At 38.7% G+C, this 21,215-nt stretch overlaps 1 protein-coding gene across 2 annotated transcripts in view; it reads left to right on the top strand.

Moving 5' to 3' along the window:
- The window catches only part of vps13b (vacuolar protein sorting 13 homolog B), a 304,204-nt gene that overhangs the window by 98,658 nt on the left and 184,331 nt on the right, over positions 1-21,215 (top strand). For both annotated transcript variants that reach the window (XM_087805873.1, XM_087805872.1), the window contains exons 20-22: positions 3,304-3,413; positions 5,427-5,559; positions 13,990-14,123. In XM_087805873.1, coding sequence (XP_087661999.1) covers positions 3,304-3,413; positions 5,427-5,559; positions 13,990-14,123 — 377 coding nt within the window. The remainder of the gene's footprint in view (positions 1-3,303; positions 3,414-5,426; positions 5,560-13,989; positions 14,124-21,215) is intronic.

Here is a 21,215-nt window from a genome sequence, read left to right on the forward strand (position 1 = left end):
AAAACGGGGCGAAGTGTTATTGCGGAACGTCAGGGTGACGAGCCAAATTACAAGGCCACCGTGGCCCCCCCCCTCTCCTCCCAATGAAACATCAGTGCACCCCCCCCCCCACCCCCCCTCATATATTCCACTGTGTCTGTAAACAATTGTGAAACAATTGAACAAATAATTCTCAGCAACCGCTTCTCAAAGTTACTGTTGACACGTTGAGTGAATTGTGTAGCTGCCGAAGCGACGACCAGCCAAACGAAACACCCACAAATGTTTTCTTTACCATCCCCCCCCCCCGTTTGACGTTGAGGACTTGGGGGGGGGAGGGGGGGGGTCTTATTTATCTGCCTGAACTCCTGTGAGGATTTATAGAAACAAGCTTGATGGGGGGAATTCACTTGAATGGAAATGTTGACCCATTCTTTTCGGGTAAAGTGACGAGCCTTGAACTTCCCCGTGACGCGTTTAATCGAACATTTTTACCAACATTTTTGGGGGTTTTTTTGGCAAAGAAATATGATTGATTATAGCAACACTGGTTGATGATTTGATTTATGTATTTATTGATACTTTCAACTCACTTACGTGTGAAATAAAGCTTGATTTTAATGTTTCGTGGCAGAGCTATTTCCAAGGAACATGCCGCGTGAAGTGTGGTCAAACAGGTCGAGGCTATTTAAGTAACGTTATTTTGTTTTTTTCTCCCCCAAAAAAAATCTTGCGCCTTCCTTTTCCATTTTTGGGTCCCGTCCTTCTCGTGATGAAACTGCTTCATGTTGGGACTTAGCTGCGCAGCCACAGCCAAAGCCTATTAAGCAGCCACACTGGTGTAGGAGTTCAAGCCACAAGGTTGAGGTTATTCCTGTTCGGGGGTGGAGGGGTGGAGGGGTGGAGGGGTGGAGGGGGAGGAAAATGACGGTGAAGGGTGGAGGGATGACCTCAGGAGTAAAGGACGAAATGGGGGGAACGAGGACGAGGCAGAGTGAAAGCATGACAGAGATAATCGTCGTGCTCTAATGCAGCGCTCCATTATTTAGATGCAATGGGAACAGAATGCTGGCAAGAAATAAACCTTTACAGCATATATTTTATTTGTACCTTAGTCATCATTCATTTGGAAAAACTTTGTTCTGAGTTATTTTACTTTGGACTTCTCTGTACCAGTTTGTGTTATTGACCAAACAGGAAATACAAGTCTGACTGTGATTTTTATCCTTTGAAGGTTCTATCTTAAATCATTCGTCATCGGTTTCAGTTTCTGTGTAACTTTTTCGACGTTGCTAATCTCTGTTTCTTAACCTCAATTTCATTTTTTTTTTAAGTGAACATGATACTTAAATCAGTCCTTACGTAGTCATGTCTTTTGTATACACAGTACCTTTAAAAAAAGCAGTTGTAGAAAATGTATCTTCTTGGTCATTAACAGATACAAAAATGACACGGGCCTATTAAACAGAATTAACCAACTACTCGTATCCAAACACTTTAGTAGACGATAGTGGTGTTAGAAAATATTGACAAGATTATACGTCACAATTTTCACGATACTATATCATTTTTTGGCTTCAAAACTTATTTTATTTTGTACCGTAACGGTTTACATATCAATAAAGTTTTTGTAAAGTAAAATAAAATCGATTTTTTAAACTTTCAATGTACTTGCAAATATTCACAGCGTTTGTTCATTTCTGGGTTGCAATTAAACTTCCCTCCACTAGATGGCAGCAGTCATTATGTCCTCCGCACCTAAAAGTTATATTGAAATCTTGGAGATCCTGACGATGACTCAGGACGAGAGGATACAGTCGACCACCGCAGCTTTAAAAGCTGATGTTTGAACATATTTTGGTTTAAAAATAAATTAAATCTGTAAATTCTACAACACCACAGTCAAGTACCCAGATAATAATATATATATACTGAATATTCTTGTTCCTAGAGTATTGCAATACATCACAATATATTCTATTGTTGTCCCTGTATCGTCTTGCGAATACACACCTATAGAAGAAACCATTTGAAACTAAACATGCACACGTGATACAAGCTGGTGAACTACCAGGATATTTTTAAGGTAACGTGCAGTGATGACGTATTAATGTTTTGCTATTAAACCTTTCTTTGTCGCTGCTCGGTTATCGCAAAGAGTTAAAAAACACACTCATTTACACATTCACACTTTGGACACACGCTCTCCACTTTTGCCTCGGGGCCTGAAACTGCAGATCAGGGTCTTTTTCAAAGCTCCATTAAACTGCTGAAAGTCATCCTAGAGCTGAAACATCCTCCTGTCGTCATGCCGGGACATTCCAGCGCACGCCAGAGACCGTGCTCTAATCCTGCCGGCATGGAAATCATTATTGATAGGATCCTAACGCATTACCTCAGGGCCCGCTTATTGTTGGTGAAGATTATTTTTTTAAAGCGTCAAGCAAAAACCTAGAGAAAGTTTCAGGTTTCGCAGAAGTTTATCAAAAGAAAATGTTGTTTTTGGCTTAGTTGGAAAAACCTCTTTGAACATTGTAAGTTAAAAAAAGAAAAAAACTACTTGTTTTGCCTCAGAGCTGCTTGATAGTGATGAACCCTCCTTTTTAAGTGTGGTGTTTGTGATCGCTTAGAACTACTAAGAGTGGAATAGTTCTTCACCAAAACATTCACTGTTACAATGAGAAGGTCATGTGACCCTTATGACAAAAAAAAGCATAGCTTTTCACAAAGTCTAAAGAATGTAACTGTGGTGGCCGAGTCATGAAAAACAAACAAATTCAACCTCATTAGAAAGTTTATAATGTACTAGAAAAGGAAATAGAGATTTTTTTTCAAGGAAGTTATTAATAGTTGTTCCTGTGAATAAGCTCACTGGACAAGAGGAATGTCTTCCTGCAAAAATCATCTTGATTTTGACGTTGATATTACAATCACTTTTTGGGGTATTTTATTTGCCTAAAAAAAGGTTGCTTTCTTAAAAAGTTTCTCTCGTTTCCAGGGATGGGAGCACTTCTTGTCAGCAATATACTTCTTTTTTGGTCTGCACAATATTTATCCATTTATTTATATTTTTGTCTTTAATGCTTTGTGGGTTTATGTGGTTTCACTGTGAAATCGGGCTCTTTCCAATTGTATGTTTGTTTGGTTTATAAATATGTTCCATCTTCCATTGTAATCAAACCTACAGAAATGATAACATTTCACAAATCATAATCGTATCGTCGATGCTCTCAATCTTTGCATTGAAAGGTTATTTTCAAACACAACAATCAGATGGTTGCTTATTCTTTTCGGCTAAACTCCGGATTTGTCTGTTTGGTTCAGGTGCAGTCTTGCTCATCAGCATCAAGGGAATCGCTGTCAACGTGGATCCGATCTTCTGCACATGGTTGCTCTATCAGCCTCACAGAGGGAGCAGCAGGCAGCAGCAACAGGTACTTTTAAATTACATTTACATTACGTTTCTTTGGTTTCATTGCTCAATGTTCTGTCATGGTTACAATTTAAGGGTATTTTGAACACAAAGCTCTCAAACCGACAACTGTTCTCGCAACTTTAAGGAACAACACACACCTCAATTTTATTAAGTTGTGATTTTGTGTGTCATTTTCTACATATTTTCTTACATTTAACCAAAAATATGTAACATTTTATGCTCAATTTAAGAACGAATGACAGCATGTGTTACTTCTATTTGGACAAAGATATACAAATAGTTGTTGAATTAAACGTTTTAGGACGTGTTCTAAAAGAAGACACGTGTTATGAGTTGAACTTTAGCCGGTGGAAGGAAAACCTTGTTGGCAGGACTCGTTGTTTGTGACAGGATCTTGTTCAATGTTGCATTTTTTCCCCCCCCTACCTTCTCCTTCAACCACTTGTCAAGGCGACTACTCAAGGTCCGGCTGATAACAGTGAAGGACAAGAGTGGCCTGTTGGGTTTTACACTAGTTTGAGCCAGACATTGCAAAATAAAGGTGTATATTTTATGTACTAAAAAACTGAAAAAGAGAGATGTGTTTATGAGACTCTGAAAGGGATCTGACATTTACAAATTCCATCAACTGCTTTTGGAAAAGCAGATGTTTTTTTAAAAAGAATAAAACAAAAATACTGGACTATAAGAAAATACATGTTAAAACACAAAACGACTGATCTCTTCTCCCCAAACACATGAAAGACATCTGAATCCGCATCACCATCTTAAACTTATCAACCATCTTGTAGAGCTCATGCGAAGGCAAAAAACAAAATTACTGATTCGTGCTTACTGAAGTGAAACATTCATTTTACGTCTTTCCAAAAAGTGTCTGCGTATGATTGATTCAATTGTTTTGTTTAATCTAAAAAATGGATAAGTTAAATACAATTTTAGTGGAATTTCCATCTACACCAGAGGTTCATACAAGGGACAAAAATAATTGTTTTACTGCAATTTCATCAGTTTTATCTTCGTGAACATCTTCATAAACATGTTTCTTAGGGTTGAACTGTTAAAGGGGAAACATGCAGATAAATTATACCCAGGTTTTGAACCCTCCTTGTACTCTGGTACGATTTGAATCAACAAATAATTGAATGTATTTTTTTTTCCACTGTCAAATATAGTCTTCATCTGAGAGTTTTGTTCTTGGATTTGTTTGTTTTGTGTCCTTCTATTGATTTAGGGTTCGCTTTCTAATCACTGATTTTTGGAGAGTTCTCCCGATTGATTTTTTGGGGGAAAAGTTCTGCAAATGATTTTCATTCCTAACCAGATTTTGAAACAAATTGCCTTCATGGCCTCTGGTGTTCTGCTTGTCCTATATTAAGTGATGAAAGAACTTTTGGGATTGAACTAGCTTGATTCCTCAACTCTCGACGCTAATGTAATTTTCGGGGGGGCCGCGTTTTCTGCCCCCCCACCCCCCGAGTCACCGAGATCTGAAACTAACTGCCTCCATGTTTGTTGTCCATGCGAACAAGAGCGACTCTCTTTTGTGTTTGTGCGCGCTCTCACGCTGCCACATGTGGTCGGGCCCGCGGCCCGGTGCAGCTGCAGCGTTCGCCTGGTGGTTCTGCTGGCTGTCGCGAACGGGGTTTCCTCATCGCGGACCAACCTTCCGTCTCTCGGCCGTGTCCTCGCCAACCCAATGCTGTATGTGAGCATGCATGAGGGTGTGACAATGAGTGCGTTTTGGCCCGCGAGCAGCATGGGAGACTGCTCAAAAGCAACAAAGAGCCGTCACCGGTTCTTGTTGGTCTTGGAGGCCCTCTTTTTGTTTTCCTCTCTTTTCCCCACTTTCTTTTTTTATTTTTAACATTTTCTTGCATCTAATGATCATCCTGAATGTTGCTTTAGCTATTTCCAGATGATGGGGCTGAGTTTTTTCGAAAAAAAACATGTTTTTCACGCCGTTTTTTTCTCTCGTCTACGTATTTGAATTGATTGCATGATGTCACTTCAGACCGCGGGTTCGGCTCCTCTGGCGAAAAGAAGGGAGGATGAGGTTTCGGTAGGAAGCACCCCGTTGGTCCAGCAGCCGTCCAATCAAGCGTCGGACTACGCCAGCAGCCCTGTCAAAACCAAAACGGTCACAGGTAAGATGTTGCAGTCAAATGTCAACTCTGACAGAATGTTGCGCATTAAAGTCATTGGTTGGGCTTCCTAAACTCCTTAAGTAAGTAGCTAAGTAAGTTAAGGTTATTTGTAAAGCGCCTTTCTAGACCAGCGTCACAAAGTGCTTTAACAATCAAAAACAATACACAGTTAAAATATATACTTTAAAAAAAAGATCAATATACATAAGACAAACACAGGAGTCTCAGAAAATCATGGAAAAGCCTGAACAAATAAGAATGTCTTAAGATGTTTCTTAAAGGAGTCAGTAGATCATCAAACACAGAGGAAGATGAAGATCGTTCCAAAGCTTAGGAGCAACAGTCTGGAAGGATTTCTCTCCTCTGGTCCGGAAGCGTGTTCAGGAACCATCAGTAGATTCTGATCCACAGACCTCAGAGCCCAAGCTGGGGTGTAAGGCTGGAACAGATCACTGATGTAAGGAGGAGCCTGACCATGAATAGATCTGAAAGTAAGAACCAGAATTTAAAAATTGATCCTGAAAGAAACTGGCAGCCAGTGAAGAGTTTTAAGGATCGGAATGTGAGTTCTTCTACTAGAGCGAAACAAACAATTAAGAAGCTCTTAAGTGCTACGATCTTCTTAGGTGCACTCTTAAGAACACTGTAATCTTATTTTTAGCACTAAGAAGAAAGTGTAAGATGGATCTGACTCACTCTTCACAGCCTTCTTAGTGACCAAATCAGTGATCAACGCCAGGGACATTCATATCCTCCACTTTAAGAGTTTTATTGATTACACGGTTACATTTTTCACACACATTTGGATAAATAATTTTATAGTACTACTGTTTTGAAACCGCTCATCAGGAAATGATATTTCTAATTAACCCTAAACAACAATAAATCAACATATGTGCATATTAGAACTGAAGAAACACAGAAAACTTTTGCTGCATTGATTGTCATACGTCAATGATGCATTCAAGGACGTAGGAATTTTATAACTAAATAAAGAAAACCGGTATAACTTAATGGTTTTCACTCCAATAAACCAAACAAAATATCTGAATCGTGTTGGCCTTTCTAACTATATCAACAACCCTGTGATACTTCAAGGAAACACAAGTAATTGAACTCAGAGATAAAGTTGTTGCCAAAGTCCACTGAGCTTCTTACGAAGATTCTTTAGCTTGATCTTAAGGGTCTCCTTTGAAGTCATTTAAAAAACGTCTAGGAAACACTTGTATCTTAGCGCTTCTTCTTTGCTGAACCCTTCTTAAGAACCCTCTTATATCCTTAAGAAGGAACCAATCTGTGAAACAAGTTAATAAGTTCTTCTGTAAATTAAAATCTTCTAAATCAGCTGCTCTGTGATTAAAGGTCATCTTGGATCAATACATTTGATTGGATTATTGTACACATTCTCTTTTTTAACATTAATGGTTTATTATTCTTTTAAAGTGCTTCGATCACCCTGATGTTATAATTTTGGATGGTTGACAACACCTCATGTCAATGTGTCAGTAACAGATCTGACTATTACATACTTTCATGAACATAAAGGTAACCATGACCTGTTAACCTGTTAAAAAAACATTATTGGTTTAACATCCAATTATAATTGATTGACTCCTACAGTGTTTTTAGCTGCAATCTCCTTTTTTATTATTATTACTTGGAAGTTACATAACACTGACTCATCCTTTACCCCGTTTCTGGGTGGACACCTCATATTTCGGCATGGTTTCCTCTGTTTCCCTTCTCTGGTGGTATTAGCACGGGCCCAGGGTTCCAAGAATAGATGAGGTCGCTGTGGTTTTCGAGGTTTTTCTTGCCAGTTTTCCATTTTTAGGGATCCTTCTTTAGCAGTTAGTTTAAAAGCATTACACATGCATGGAATAAATGTTCATGTCAAACATGAAGACAGACAGGTTCACATACCAATCCGCTTTTTTTTTCAGTGGCGGTAATATAAATGTCGACTTATAATCGCTCGCCGGGGTCCCACACGTACAAACAGACATGCATAAAAACGTGCACTATACATGCGTGATCATAAGCTTTGACCGGGCGGGCGGCTTTTAGTACGACCTGTCGATGACACGAGACAGATCGAGAGCATGTTCTCATTTTACGAATCATCTGGTCCATCAATGTTTGCGATAGAGTCATTTCTCTCTTTTGCTATATTTCATTAAACAGCTTTGAGCAAAAGGAAGCTCAGATCATAAGCAGCACATTTTTCAGTATTCGCTGGTAAATGTTCTCTCGTCAGTTTAGGTCCATATTTTAAATAGAAATTTCTCATAGAAAATCTTGTTCCCCTTCTCATTGTGAACATAACATTTCCATCCATTTAATGCTCACATTTTGTGAAAGAAAATGTGTTTTTTTAACTAAAAAAAGGTGAAATACTAAGACTAAATATGTAACAGAAATGATGTTTCTACAACTGAATCAACAATAATCAACTGCATCATTTACAGTTGACAATGGCATCCTGTCCAGGGTGTCCCCTGCCTCTCGCCCTAGGTTTCTGGGATAGGCTCCAGTCTGAGTTTGATGTGTGTTTTGAGGAGGAGAGTGAAGACAGGGTGGAACAGGCTGGTGATCTGCTACAGAACAATAGTAGCTAGAGTGAAATGAAAGCTTTATAGACGGGTAGACAAGAGAGTTACAAGAGTCAGGGTTGAAGATACTAGAGGACTAAGGACTAGATTAAAAGTTTGGAGATCAAGTTAGGGATGCCATACTGGTTTTTGTGGAGAGAAACTCCGAACATTTGAAACCCGATAACGTAGTTCCAGACCGGAGGGGATGACTTGCCGTGGCAACCCCCCTGACAGTAATTACAGAAGAATAAAGAGTTATTACTTGTATTTCCATTAGAACTCCTGAAGGAACAATGATTACAACGATATTACAGAATAAACCGTTTTCTTTTCCTGGGAAGTTCTCGAAGCTTTTCCACCGCGTTCAAGCTCGATAGATAATGTATATCTGCGTCCAACTGGCTTTTAAAAGACATTCCTTGGACCTGTGAGATGTAAAGTGAGTGTTATATTTTGATTAGTCCTTTCAGCCTAGCTACAGTTTCTTAGCAATCAAAGGGGCTTTTCCTGCAGGCCTTTTGGAAGATGCCTGCTAATGTGTAGGCAAATGTACAGAGACACATTAAACCGTTTCATTGCAGAACATTTCCCTCGGTATGCGCCGATGGCAAGGTGATATCATAGTTTGTACAGCTCCCCGGCTTAAATCCTCTCCTCTCAATTTAACATCCCTCAGATCCATTTTCCTCCCTGGTTTAGGTCATTGCACACGTCGTTTTTTTTTTTTTTTCGGTACAAGAGAGTTTTTCATTTTGTACTTGATTCTAACATCAACCTCACCATGATGATGTTAACTTGCATCCTCTACTTTTTCCACCCACAGCCATTGCTTCATGCATTCCTTTTAACGCAATCAGCTTGATTTTATTTAGCTCCTCAGATACAGAGATGTCTCAACTTCCTGCCTTATCTTGCCAAAGGAAATGATATCCGGGTGATTGATAGAACTTTTCACGTCGGCTCTAGAGATACCCACAAGTGAAAGATAAATAATCTTATCTGTTGGTATCTATTATCCTCCTGTAGACCTTTTCCTCTATTTACTCTTACAAAGAGGAAAAGCAGTAGAAATTGACAAAAAAAATCTTCAACTTCTTTTTCACCAAGATGCTTTATGTAATAGATACAAGAACTTCACTTAGACTTGGAAAGGATTTGTCTGTTCTGGAATTTTCTTTTTCTTTGTAAAAGTTATTAAAAATGATTAAATAAAGAAAAGATCTTGGGGGGAAAAAGTGCAGCTCAAGGAGCCGCATGCCAACCTCTAAGTGCATTTATGCGACCCTCAAGAGGTTAGAGAACAAACTGCAATTTAATTTTGCATTTATTTTTTTGTATTCATTACGAGTTCAAGCCTTATCCCCCTTTTTAACTCTTTTTTCCACAGTACCGTTGAATCAAATTATATATCGTCTGTCAAAATAATAGAAAGAATATGGAGGAAATATTTTAAAAAGGGTATAAAAATAAAACGATATACAATAAAAATGGAAAAATATACCTTTTTTTTAACAACATGGTTTGAATGTACTGGATCTTACTTTTCATCTTTCAACCTGTTCTTGATATTTTTCTCAATTATACTTCCTTCTTTTTCCTGGACTGCAGAGATCTCCAATTGTGTTTTACTGTGTAAAACAATAATTACCTTTTAATAACTAATCAGTGTCGCAGGAAAGTTGGACGGACGAGAGGAAATTCCTTCTGGGAATTTTTCGTGGGCAGATCGTGAGCCGTGCGTAGATATCGGAGAATATAAAAAACCCGACAATAGAATTACCGGATTAATCGTTGATCATTTCTAATGCACGTTTACACTTTTTGCATCTAATTGTTCTCACAAGAAAAGCCGTCGCAGCTTAAGCCCGAAGGCAAGTTGTTTCTTTTTTCTAGTTTGAGGTCAATTCCAGTCTGCCCGCACAATTACACCACAAATTGGTTCACATAAAACTGGCCTCTAAGTATTTTCTTTATTTGTCCCTAATGAATGTTCTCGTTGGCAGCGGCCCCGCGCTTCGCATCGAGAACCTCCCAAAAATCCCGAGCCTTTCATTGTTCTCTAACATCTACCAGAGTACTGATCTCATGACTTTCCCTTTTCTTTCCAAAAATTAGCTATTGGCGCTCGACGCCAAGTCTTTTTTCGCAGTGAGAACTCTATCCTGCAATCTGGCCTTGCTTGTTTGAGGTTTGAAATGAGGAATTTAGTCTTTTGTTGGTTCTCCGCTCTTGGACAGCGGGATCGGGATCGGGTGTTATTTTAAGGTAGTGGACTGTCAGGCAGCATCTCAAAAGAATCAATTTGTGCTCTGTAATGTGTGGGAGCAAACATGTAAAAAAAAAAAAGAAAAGAGGTTGGAAACGGAATAAGAAATGTTCATGCCTGATTAACATACATAATGTGATTCATTTATCTGAAGGAGTAACAGCTCGGAGAAACCAAAACACCCGCACATTTATTATAGATATTTAACAGACGAGGGGATTTCAAGCAGAACCACACAGTCATACATAACTATAATCCAACCCTAGTAGCTTAATGGAAGTCAGACAGGTTTTTATTGGCCGCCGCCGTCATTTCAGAAGGGAATAATATTTTCATTGTGAAGTTTATATAGTTTAAATTTTCTGGTAAAGTCAATCATTTATCATGGTAATGATGGTTGGATCGGGGGGAAAGAAAACAATGCAATGAAGGAATAATGAGATAGGAAAAGCCCACTGGAGAGCCTAGATTGCGGTCCGCGAGGGAATCGACCGCCCGAGTGTAAAACGTGTTCGCATGATAGGCCCACACAAACGTATCCCCTGATTTTTATACGACGGACGGAATGTTTCGCTTAAATACTTTTATCCTCGTGTATCCCCGACACTGGCGATCAAGGTATTACGCCATGTGGACTTTGGCTGTGCGATATGAGGTTACGGCGAGCGGGGGTCGAGTTGTGGTTCATATCGCACAGCGGTGATTTGTGTGGCGTTCATGGGTTTCGTTGTTTGAATGGGGATCGACGTCTCTGAGAAGGTGGTGGAGGAACGGGAAGAAGTAATGATGGTGTTTCTCTTGACTGGTCCAAGATTTTTCTGCAGGAAACCAAGACGAGGACAGACTATTAGAGGAATCCCACAGTCACACTTATTATATATATATATATTTTTATTTATTCAGAATCTACTGATGGTTCCTGAACACGCTTCCGGACCAGAGGCGAGAAATCCTTCCAGGCTGTTGCTTCTAAACTTTGGGACGATCTTCCTCTCCCTCTGTGTTTGATGATCTACTGACTCCTTCAAGAAACATATTAAGAACTTTTTATTTGTTTAGGCTTTTTCTTAATTATCTTGGGGCCGCTGTGTTTGTCTTATGTGTCTTGATCTTTTAAAGTATACATTTTAACTGTGTATTGTTTTGATTGTTAAACCACTTTGTGACCCTGGTCTGAGAAAGCCGCTTTACAAATAACTATTACTTACTTAATTACTGACTTGCTTGTAATAGACGTACTAGTTACGAGTTACTTGTACTAGATGGCAGCAGTCATTACGTACTCCACAGCTAAAGTATTGAAACCCAGCGATGACTAAGGACGAGAGGATACAGTGGACTCCCAACAGCTTTTAAAGTTTGGAAAAAATTTGGTTTCAAACAAATGAAAGCAGAGTGGTCTGTAATTTCTGCAACACCAGAGTCAAGTACTTGACAATACTACACAAATATCCTTGTTACTACAGTTTTGCAATATATTGTAAGAATCATATCGCCAAAAATACCTAGTTGCCACCCTGGCATTTCTTTTACCACATTTACTGCAAGGGTTAAAAAAAAATTGTTTGGTCTGTTGTTTAATGATTTTAAAATACTTGAAAATCTTGTAAAGTACTGAAGTCAAGGCCCTACGGTTATTTAAAAAAAAAGCATTGAAATCCGAGGCTATGTTTTTACAGGTGTTTTTCTGCCTGTCAAGAATGGATGAAGGGATTTTAAAGACATTTTAACGCAGTTAACTCATTTTCAACCAGTTTTTCCATTTTTCAGCCGAATTTAACTCCCTATGATATCTATATAAAAATGCTAAAGATTCGTCCCTTTGTGTAGGAAAATAAAATCAATAAATATGGGTGAAAATGAGCTGCTTGGAGGAGATCTGCAAGTGTTTTTCAATCTAATTTCGGAGTAAAGGAGAATTGTTGCAGTAAAATCTGTGCTAAAAGTTTGTTATGTGTGCATATTGTGCAGTAGAAAATCATATTAAAGTATGAAGGGAGGAAAAAAGCAGCAGATCAATGCACTGTACTTCGTGTGTATCATTGGAACAAATTCAGTTGAAGTCACATTCTCAGCGAAAAAACGTTCCAGACACAATGATTTCATGCCTCAGTCTTCTCTCTTCCACACTAACACCGAAAGCATGTACCTGCGAGCTTAGTCACTCAGCCGCCGGAGACACATGAGACCCCATCTGCGATCTTAACTTTTCGTATTTTGGGATCCGTTTCCACGGCAACCGCAAGGATCCGTCTGTTACCATGTTAACACAATGGACTGTTATAATGATTTTTTTACGAGCGCGGCGTAGCAGGAGGCATTGTGCTCCCGTGACATCATCGCAGCCACAGAAGGGCGAGAAGCTTGAAGAATCCAAAATGCTAAATCACAGTCTTAATGTGACTTTAGAGACTTGTCCTTCCCCTACATGTGGAAGCCTGATGGCTTAAACATCCACAGACCCAAAGATAACCTGGTCAACAAGGTTTCTTGTCTTCCCATTGTTTCATTTTTTTAAAATGTTTTAACCGCTGCCCTGGTGTTGATGTGTCGACGAACTAAACTGCCATTTGGTGTAAAGTTGGCCAATAATATCAAGACACAACCGAGTCAGTTCTCATCGTTTGCTTTCGCAATCTGAAACTAGAAACCAATTATTTTTTATGACCTCAGTTCCTCTAGGACACCATGTAACTTAATGCCATGTTGGAAAACAATGTAAAAATAGCACATTAACAGTAGTATTGTTTTCATATTGCCTAAGGTTTTTACATTACACTGTTTATTACAGAACACGTGGTTAACAACATAAGATGATAAATGAAATTCATGCTTATCCCAAAATGTGCTTTTTTCTTAGCAACAATGGGTATCATTTTCACAATATAAGTTTTTTTTAACAATTGGTTTCATCTATCAATCCTGTAGCAGATTTATCTACATTTTATTTTATTTTTTAATTCTGGTCACTAGATATTTTTGCCTGGAAGACCCGACCAAAAATGTAATAAAAACTGTAGATATGGTGAGAAAAAATCAATACAGTAACTCTATATATACAGTATTTATATACAGTATATATATATATATATCTCAATGTTGTTACCCCAATCCTATATTGATATATTTCTCACACTATATCATTCTTTTTGAGGAGGGTGCATTTAAATCCTATTTGATTCATCATTTATCATTTTTTGTTTTGTTTATTTACTGTCCAAAAACTGTGAAACTAAATAATTACATTTTTGAAATTACTATTGACATGTAAATATTCGCGGTGTTTGTTCACTTTCCCGTTGCAATGAACCCTGTGGCCGCTAGATGGCAGTAACCATGAGGTCCTCTACAGCTAAAAGGAACACTGAGAACCTGCGAGATCATGCCGATGACTGAGGACAAGAGGATACAATTGACTTCAGCTGCTTTTAAATATGATTTTGGGGCATATTTTGGTTTCCGTTTTGGAAATTCAACCAAAGTAAAGTGCAACTATTAGAAGATTGCGTTTGAATTCAGTGTCCTCTGTATTGAAATATATCATCAACATACATTTCTGTCTTCTTGTAGAATCCCGTCCTCTTTCCATACCGATGAAAGTGATGCCGGAGACGGCACCAGAAGAGTCTTCGGGATCATCCGAGGAGAGGATGAAGGAACTCATTGCAAATGCGTGGGATGCCGTCAAACGACTCACTGTCCAGGTAAACAAAACATTTAATCGGTTTCTTGTGCATTGGAAAGTTTTGTAAGTGTCATTATTATTTATGAAAGATTCCTACATGAATATAATCTCAATTTTATCTACTTTTTCGTCTTTATATTAATCTTTAATTCCACTTCGACAACACAGACTTCAATATTTTCTCGTTAAACTCAATGATTATAAGCAGCTGTACGTCATAAAGAAATATGCAGAATTTGGATCCAGCTGGAGCGTTTTTTATTTTTATTTTTGTTGCTCTTGTTGAAAAGAGATTCCTCATTAAGAACGCCCGATAAAATCTATAAAAGAGGAATACTTGTATCATGACAGCTGCTTCATCTGCTGTGTTGCTGCTCTTGTGTGTCATTCTTTTAGTTCCTCGGAGCAAAGCATGAGGAACCGAGTGTTCCCATTGTGTGGCTGTTAGCGGGGGCCAGTTAGAAGAGCCACATCATAAACGGCTCCATCTGAATCACATCAGTTTGTGCTGACAACAGGAATCCTCTAGTTGCCGTAACAAGGTCCTTTCGCACATGCATGTGTTCACACACAGTGGTTAGCGAAGCTTTTGTTTGATTTTTTTCGTTGAGAAGTAACTGTGATCTCACACTGTTAGGTTGTTAGTTTGGATGGTTGAGCATCTTTTCACTCCTGATATTCTATGTAAGCTCTTTTATTATATGTTTTTTTTTATTATAATTGACTTACAAAGGTTTTTTCATGACCCCAGTTTCTATGTTTAAATGCACTCTACAGTTTGATTTTGATTATAATACATTTATATTTAAACACATTTCGTATGAAAAAGTGTTTATATAACGGTCGTCATAGTTCAAATAAATCGATTTTAGAACATAAAAAAGATCAACTGTAACACAATGACCATCTGTCTGTTTACTTTCTTTTTTACAAACCTCTCAAAAACCTCTCAAAAAGTGGCATTAATGTATATTGGCTGTGGGACTGAAGATTATTTTCTGTGTTTATCTGACTCTTAACAAAATAACTGGATCTTTTGAGCAGATTTTAATTAAATAATTTAGAAATTATGTTGATAGCAGAACAAGAGAAACATTTCAAACATTGGTTTTCTAGATTTTTAGTTTCATCCTGCAGACTCTTGCCCGTTATCTTGACCCAGTTTCGATTGACTCTGACGTGAAAGTTTAATAACGTTGCTACAACTTACTGTTATAACTTATTATGACTCTCATCTTTCAAATGTTCAAAAGTTTCTCATCATGTCAGTGTTTTGAACTTATTACTTTATAAAGTTCTCCCACCGTCTGAAATACCAGCAAATGAGTGGTTACGAGAGCGGAGTCCATTATGACGTAAGGATGGCTTCACTCCTCCTCCATCCAGTTGTAATCACGCCCCGCTTTGTTTCTACAACGAGTCCCTTAGAGGTAGAGGCTTCCGTGATTGATGACGTGCAGTGACAAACCTTGCTGCTTGACCAATCACAGCAGAATGGGTGTGGTTATGGTGAACAATTTTTTCAAGGCATTTTCAGTGATCGTTTTCTATATGATTAAAAGAGAGTTTTGTACAAAAAGACACAGATAAGAACAATAGAATATTTAATTCAACCCTTTAGTTGCCCTTAAGAAGAAAACATTCATTTACGGTTTTAATCTCCGCCTGTCATCCGAGCATAATGGAAACGCATGACGTAGTGCGAGTTGAAATATAGCTTCAGGATCCGTGTCTTATGACTGAGGTGTTTACAGTACTTGTACTTTTCCGCTATACTTTTTCTCCAGTCGTGGAATTAGACCCTCGTCACATACCATCGCGGTAATTATCAACGTTTTGTCCTGTCGTCATGTCGACGGTCCGAGAGCTTCAACCACTCCATTTATTTCAGTGTCGTGTAAACAGAATACCTAATAGCTCGAGCCGCACATGAGCCTAATTTCTTACGTTATTTTCTCTCCACATTTTCAACGGATTAGAAAAGATGTAATGAAAAAAAAAAGTTCATTTATTGTTCTTTGACTGCAGAGGTAACTTAACGCTATTCAAACAGAATGGTGACACACGATCGCTATACGAGTCTAAGCTGGCGTTTCTTCTAGAGAAGCACGAGATAATGGACTTTGTAATAGTAAAAGTTGAGAGAAAAAAAGCTTCTATAATTGGCAGCCATGACAACATGCCTTATAACACGTATATTCAATACCTCTGTGGTTGTCAGGATATATTTGGTTGAGTCTGAGGCTAGTCCAAGGTCTATTCTAAAGAATCACATTTTTTCCTGTTGCTTCACGGAGAGAGTCAACTGTTCTGAGGTCTGGTAGCACCGTGTGACGTTCACTGGTGTGTTCGATGCATTCTTTCTATGGCGGTCTTTCAGTCCAGCCTCTCAGCAGATCTGAGACCACACATGTTAGTTTTGCTGGATTCATGCTTCAGCAGGTCATCCATCATTATTCCTGTTTGGACCCCACTCTTTTTTCCGAGCCTCGGAGCCAATATCAGTACCCCAGGGGTCAGATTGCCAGGGTCCATCCTTCCACCCTCCCTTGGATTCATTTTTCACCCAAACCCTTATTTGGTAGTGATTAAGCAGGGCTCATGGTTGAGATCAGGTCCTGAAGTTTCGTAGACTTGATGTCTTAAGAGGTTTCTCTTAAAAAGTTGTATGTGTTAATATTGGAATTGTATCACAATTAACGGTCTGGCCCCTTGATGGCATCAGTCATTACGTTCTGTATAGCTAAAGGAAGACTGAAATTCTGGGAGGTCACTGAGGATGAGAGGATACAGTTGACTCCAGCAGCTTTTAAAGATGATTTTTGGACATATTTTGGTTTCAAAACAAAGCAGTAACGACTTCGTCAAGAGTCATGTGGTCTGTAAATTCTGCAAAATCAGAGTCAAGTACTCGACAATACTACAAATATATCCTTGTTACTATTATATCGCAATATATCTTATCGTTGCCGCTGTTTCGTGATATGTATCGTATTGTCAGATTCTTGCTAATACGCACCTTTGATGCCCAAACTATAGCTCAGATCTCAATGATAAGACATGTTATATAATTCCTGCATTCTTTATTACGGACCAACCTTCATTAAAATAATATATATTATAATACCTTCACAACATACCACCGTAACGCTGACTCAGCAGGAATCCTGGCCTGGTTTTTCTGCAAACAAGATGGTCCAGTATAAAGTTGGTGTTTGACACATTTTCTCCAGTATACAGATTTCTTTTATGAGTAAACTTGACTTAAACAGGAGATTTGACAGGTGAAAAGCTAATGTTACTTCAGGTATATTCTCTAAATTAAACACTTTTGAGACAGAAATAATCAATCCAACAGAAATATTAACAAAAACGTGTTCTTTTTGTGTCACTCGATAACAAAAGTCTCAGGGGACCATTACCGGAACCCCGGCCTGGTGGGTGGAGACCATTGTTATTTGTTTCTAAAAACATGTTGTTTTTTTTTAATAGAATACAAAAAAAATCATTAATTTTGTTTTACCAACGAGTTCACCTCTTCAAAAGATCACTATTTGCGTCGTCACGCTAAAGTCACACTTTAAAACAATGATGTCTGTTAAATAAACCGTACATTCTTCTCTCTATGTTTATTTTTTTAACCGAGTATTTTTGTGCTCAAAACTTTTATTTGGTCTGTCTGTCATCTTCCTCGCCGTCTTCAGCGTCACCCACGCTCACAGTAATTATATCAGCCAGTGATGAGTTCGGTCATTCTATTTCAGGAATTCCGTTATTCCGTCTATTTCACACGTGAAAGTGTCCAGCGTTGGCGAGCAGAAACGTTGCTAGCAAAACTGAAAGGGGATATGCTAAAACAGAAAGCCGGTTGCCATGGAAAAATGAGGTAACACTGCTCACTGCAGCTGCTATGCATTAATAAATAGAATATTTTAGAGGACGACAAGTAGATAAATAGGAACGAGGTTGGAAAAGGTGCACTTTGAATTAGACGAGGACGAGAAAGAATGTGGAAGTACGCTCGGGAAGTTCATCGTCAGTGTCTGTGATGAGGTCGAGACGGATCTGTTTTTTAATGATAAGCCTGGAGTGGAATAAAAGATCATTTTTGGCTTTACTTATTAATCCACTGGCATTATGTTGTTGTATTTTACTGTTTGTGTACCATCAGATTATTTTGCCCATAATAATTAAACGCTCATGTCAACTACAGGTTGGAATAATTTTCAGAGTAATCGGTTCTTTTTAGAGTTATAGACAAAAATGTATGTTTATTTTAATGTAGCGACTGGAGCTCAGTTGTCTTCGTCTTCAATTACATCAAAAATAACAAATTAAAAACATCCAAAAAACTCCTACTGCTTGTCTTTAATTTCCATCTTGTATTGAAGCATCTACATGGGAAATTGTTTAAAAAAAAAACCTCAAATACGTTTGTTTTATTAGCTTGTTTGTGTGTCCTCATTCAAACACATTGCCAGTGTCAGTGGAAGATTTACGGTGATAGCCTGGGATCTTCCACTAAAAACAAACTTAAAATATAGACTTGTGAATTTTTTTCGGGGGGAAAATTCCTCATGTCTAGACTTGAGGGACAAGCAGTATGGAAGTATTTGGTTGTTTTTAAGAGTGTCTTTTTGGATGATTATTCCTGAGCTAAGTCGCTACATTAAAAGGAAAATTACATTTTTGTCTATAACTAAAGGAACAGATTACTCTGAAAATAATCCCAACCCTTAGTCGACATGAGGGTGAGTCAAAAATGAGTGAAATTATGGTTTAATAAATTAAAGTAATAAATCACTCGAAATTCACTCATTTTCTACTCACCCTCGTGGCAACTACAGGTTGGGATTATTTCGGTATTCCATCCCTTTTTAGAGTTAAGGGCAAAAATGTTGAGTCCATTTTAAAGTAGCGACTGGAGCTCAGAAATAATCATCCAAAAAGACAAACATAACCGTCGCATCCCTCTTGTTTTGAAGCCTCGACAAGAATAATTGTTCCGGTAAAACTTTAAAAAGTCGACGTTTAAAAGGTGTTTGTAGCTCGAGCTAAAAGGCTAACATCCTACGCAGAAAGGTAGAGTATTTGGATGTTTTAAAATGTGTCTTTTTGGACGACAATCTCTCAGCACTAAACGTTGCATTAAAATGAACAAACATTTTTGCATATCAATCTAAAAAGGAAAAGATTGCTCTGAAAATAATCCCAACCCTTAGTCGACATGAGGGTGAGTCAAAAATGAGTGAAATTTTAATTTTGTTGCGTGAATTTCTTCTATTTCTGAAGTTTTTATTCACCTCGTCATGGCATCAACGTGCCCTTTCCAATCCGCCCGGCCGTCGACGATAGCATTTTCAGCTCCGGCTAGTCCAAGGCCACCCTTTTCGAGCCCATCTGTAGTGGCTCAACATACCAGGGTGGAAGCAGGGTGATTGTTTTAGCTAGGGGGGTCTAAGGGGGGGGCGAGACACGACCAAGACAGGCCAGGCACACTCCTAAGTCCGCCGTTGGATCAATAAACCGAGCGATCAAAGTTGCAATTAACCCACTGCACTAACGAAAACAGCTGGGCCAGCAGAAACAAACAAAGCCTTCATGTCACCTAAATCGTTTATTTTTGCAGATTTCCACCTCGGCCAGGGAGACCTCCAGTGCTTGTCAGCTTCTGTAAGCAGTGTTGGAAATGAGGAATGCGGGGCCACAGGGGTGGCTGGATCGCCCAGTGGCTCGGGCTTCTGTGCCAGTGCCTGTTGTCTCGAGACGTGGCATCGGGGGTTTTATTTATTTCTCTTTAAACCCGAAAAAAAAAACGTTCGAGGAGATGCAACAAACTAATTCTGTATACGCCAGCACTTCAGCGTCCACATCTGCACACTGTCCTCCTTAGATACACATATTAATCATCTGCATTCACAAGCAGACATTATTTATTCTATCGCACTATCCATTCCAAATGGAGATCAGGATAGAACTGGATTGTTGGATGTGTGGAAGGTTAACAATGTGTTGCTTATCTAGATCTTTTTTTTTTTCTTGGTGCTCTGTGGACCTTCTGTTCATCCCAGTCGGGGAAACACAACGTCCCGTCCGGTGCAGTCACAGGAAGATTACATTTGGAGAGGTATCGGGTTTTTCAAAACAAAGGGATGTGTTTTCCGTTTGTTGACTGTCCCTCCACTGAGATCTTCCGACTCCGGAGTTTTGCAAATGTTTTCACCAGGGGATGCTGGGAGGGTGTTTCTAATTTCCTCTCTTTTCGATGTCTCTGCGATTTCCTGTGTGTCGTCGGTTGTGTGTGTGTGCGAAGAATTGTGCGCTCTGGAGATGACGATGATGAGAGGAAAAGTGTGAATAGACACTTTCGCTATTCATTTTGGCTCCATGGAGAGTTGGACTCGATTTACAAAGTCAATGCTGTACTGTTGGCTTCTCATTATTTGGAAAACATCATTTGTTTTTTCTCCCTAGACGAATGATTTCGCAATGTTGTAACTAGAAATACATGCTTAAAAGTAACACAAAATACCCAAACATCAGGATACAGACATACGTGTCATGTCAATGCTTTCCTCAATGAAAACTATGACGGAATATGGTCTTAATCACCTAAACGCTAGTCGTTATTTTATGCAAATAATAAAAGCTAGAATCTCTTTATTAAACGGAAACTAATGTGTTGAGTTAAGGTCAAGATCTGGGTCAAGGTGAACGACCTCCCTGGCTTCCAGATATACATATGCAGTGGTTCATCTTGACCCAAAGACGACACAAAATTGATCTTGGACCTTTATTGTACTTATCAGTATTTGTCTATTTGTAAAAAACTTGTTTAGTAAATATATTTACTTCAGAAAATGTGCTTAAGCCTGAGAAAACACATAGTTTTTTCGGAGATTAAATCTTTTTTACCATAACCACACCCACTTAAGGACTTTCATCATCGCATGTCATCAATACTGGAAGTCTCTACCTCCAAGGGACTTGTTGTATAAACAAAGTGGGGTGTTATTACTGCTTGGAGGAAGAGTGAAGCCATTATCACTTCATAATGGACATAATGGCTCTCGTAACCTCTTGTTCGCCGAGATTTTAGACGGTGTAGAAC

The sequence above is a fragment of the Callionymus lyra genome, chromosome 13 (assembly GCF_982586985.1).
Source record: "Callionymus lyra chromosome 13, fCalLyr1.hap1.1, whole genome shotgun sequence".
Classification (NCBI taxonomy): domain Eukaryota; kingdom Metazoa; phylum Chordata; class Actinopteri; order Syngnathiformes; family Callionymidae; genus Callionymus; species Callionymus lyra.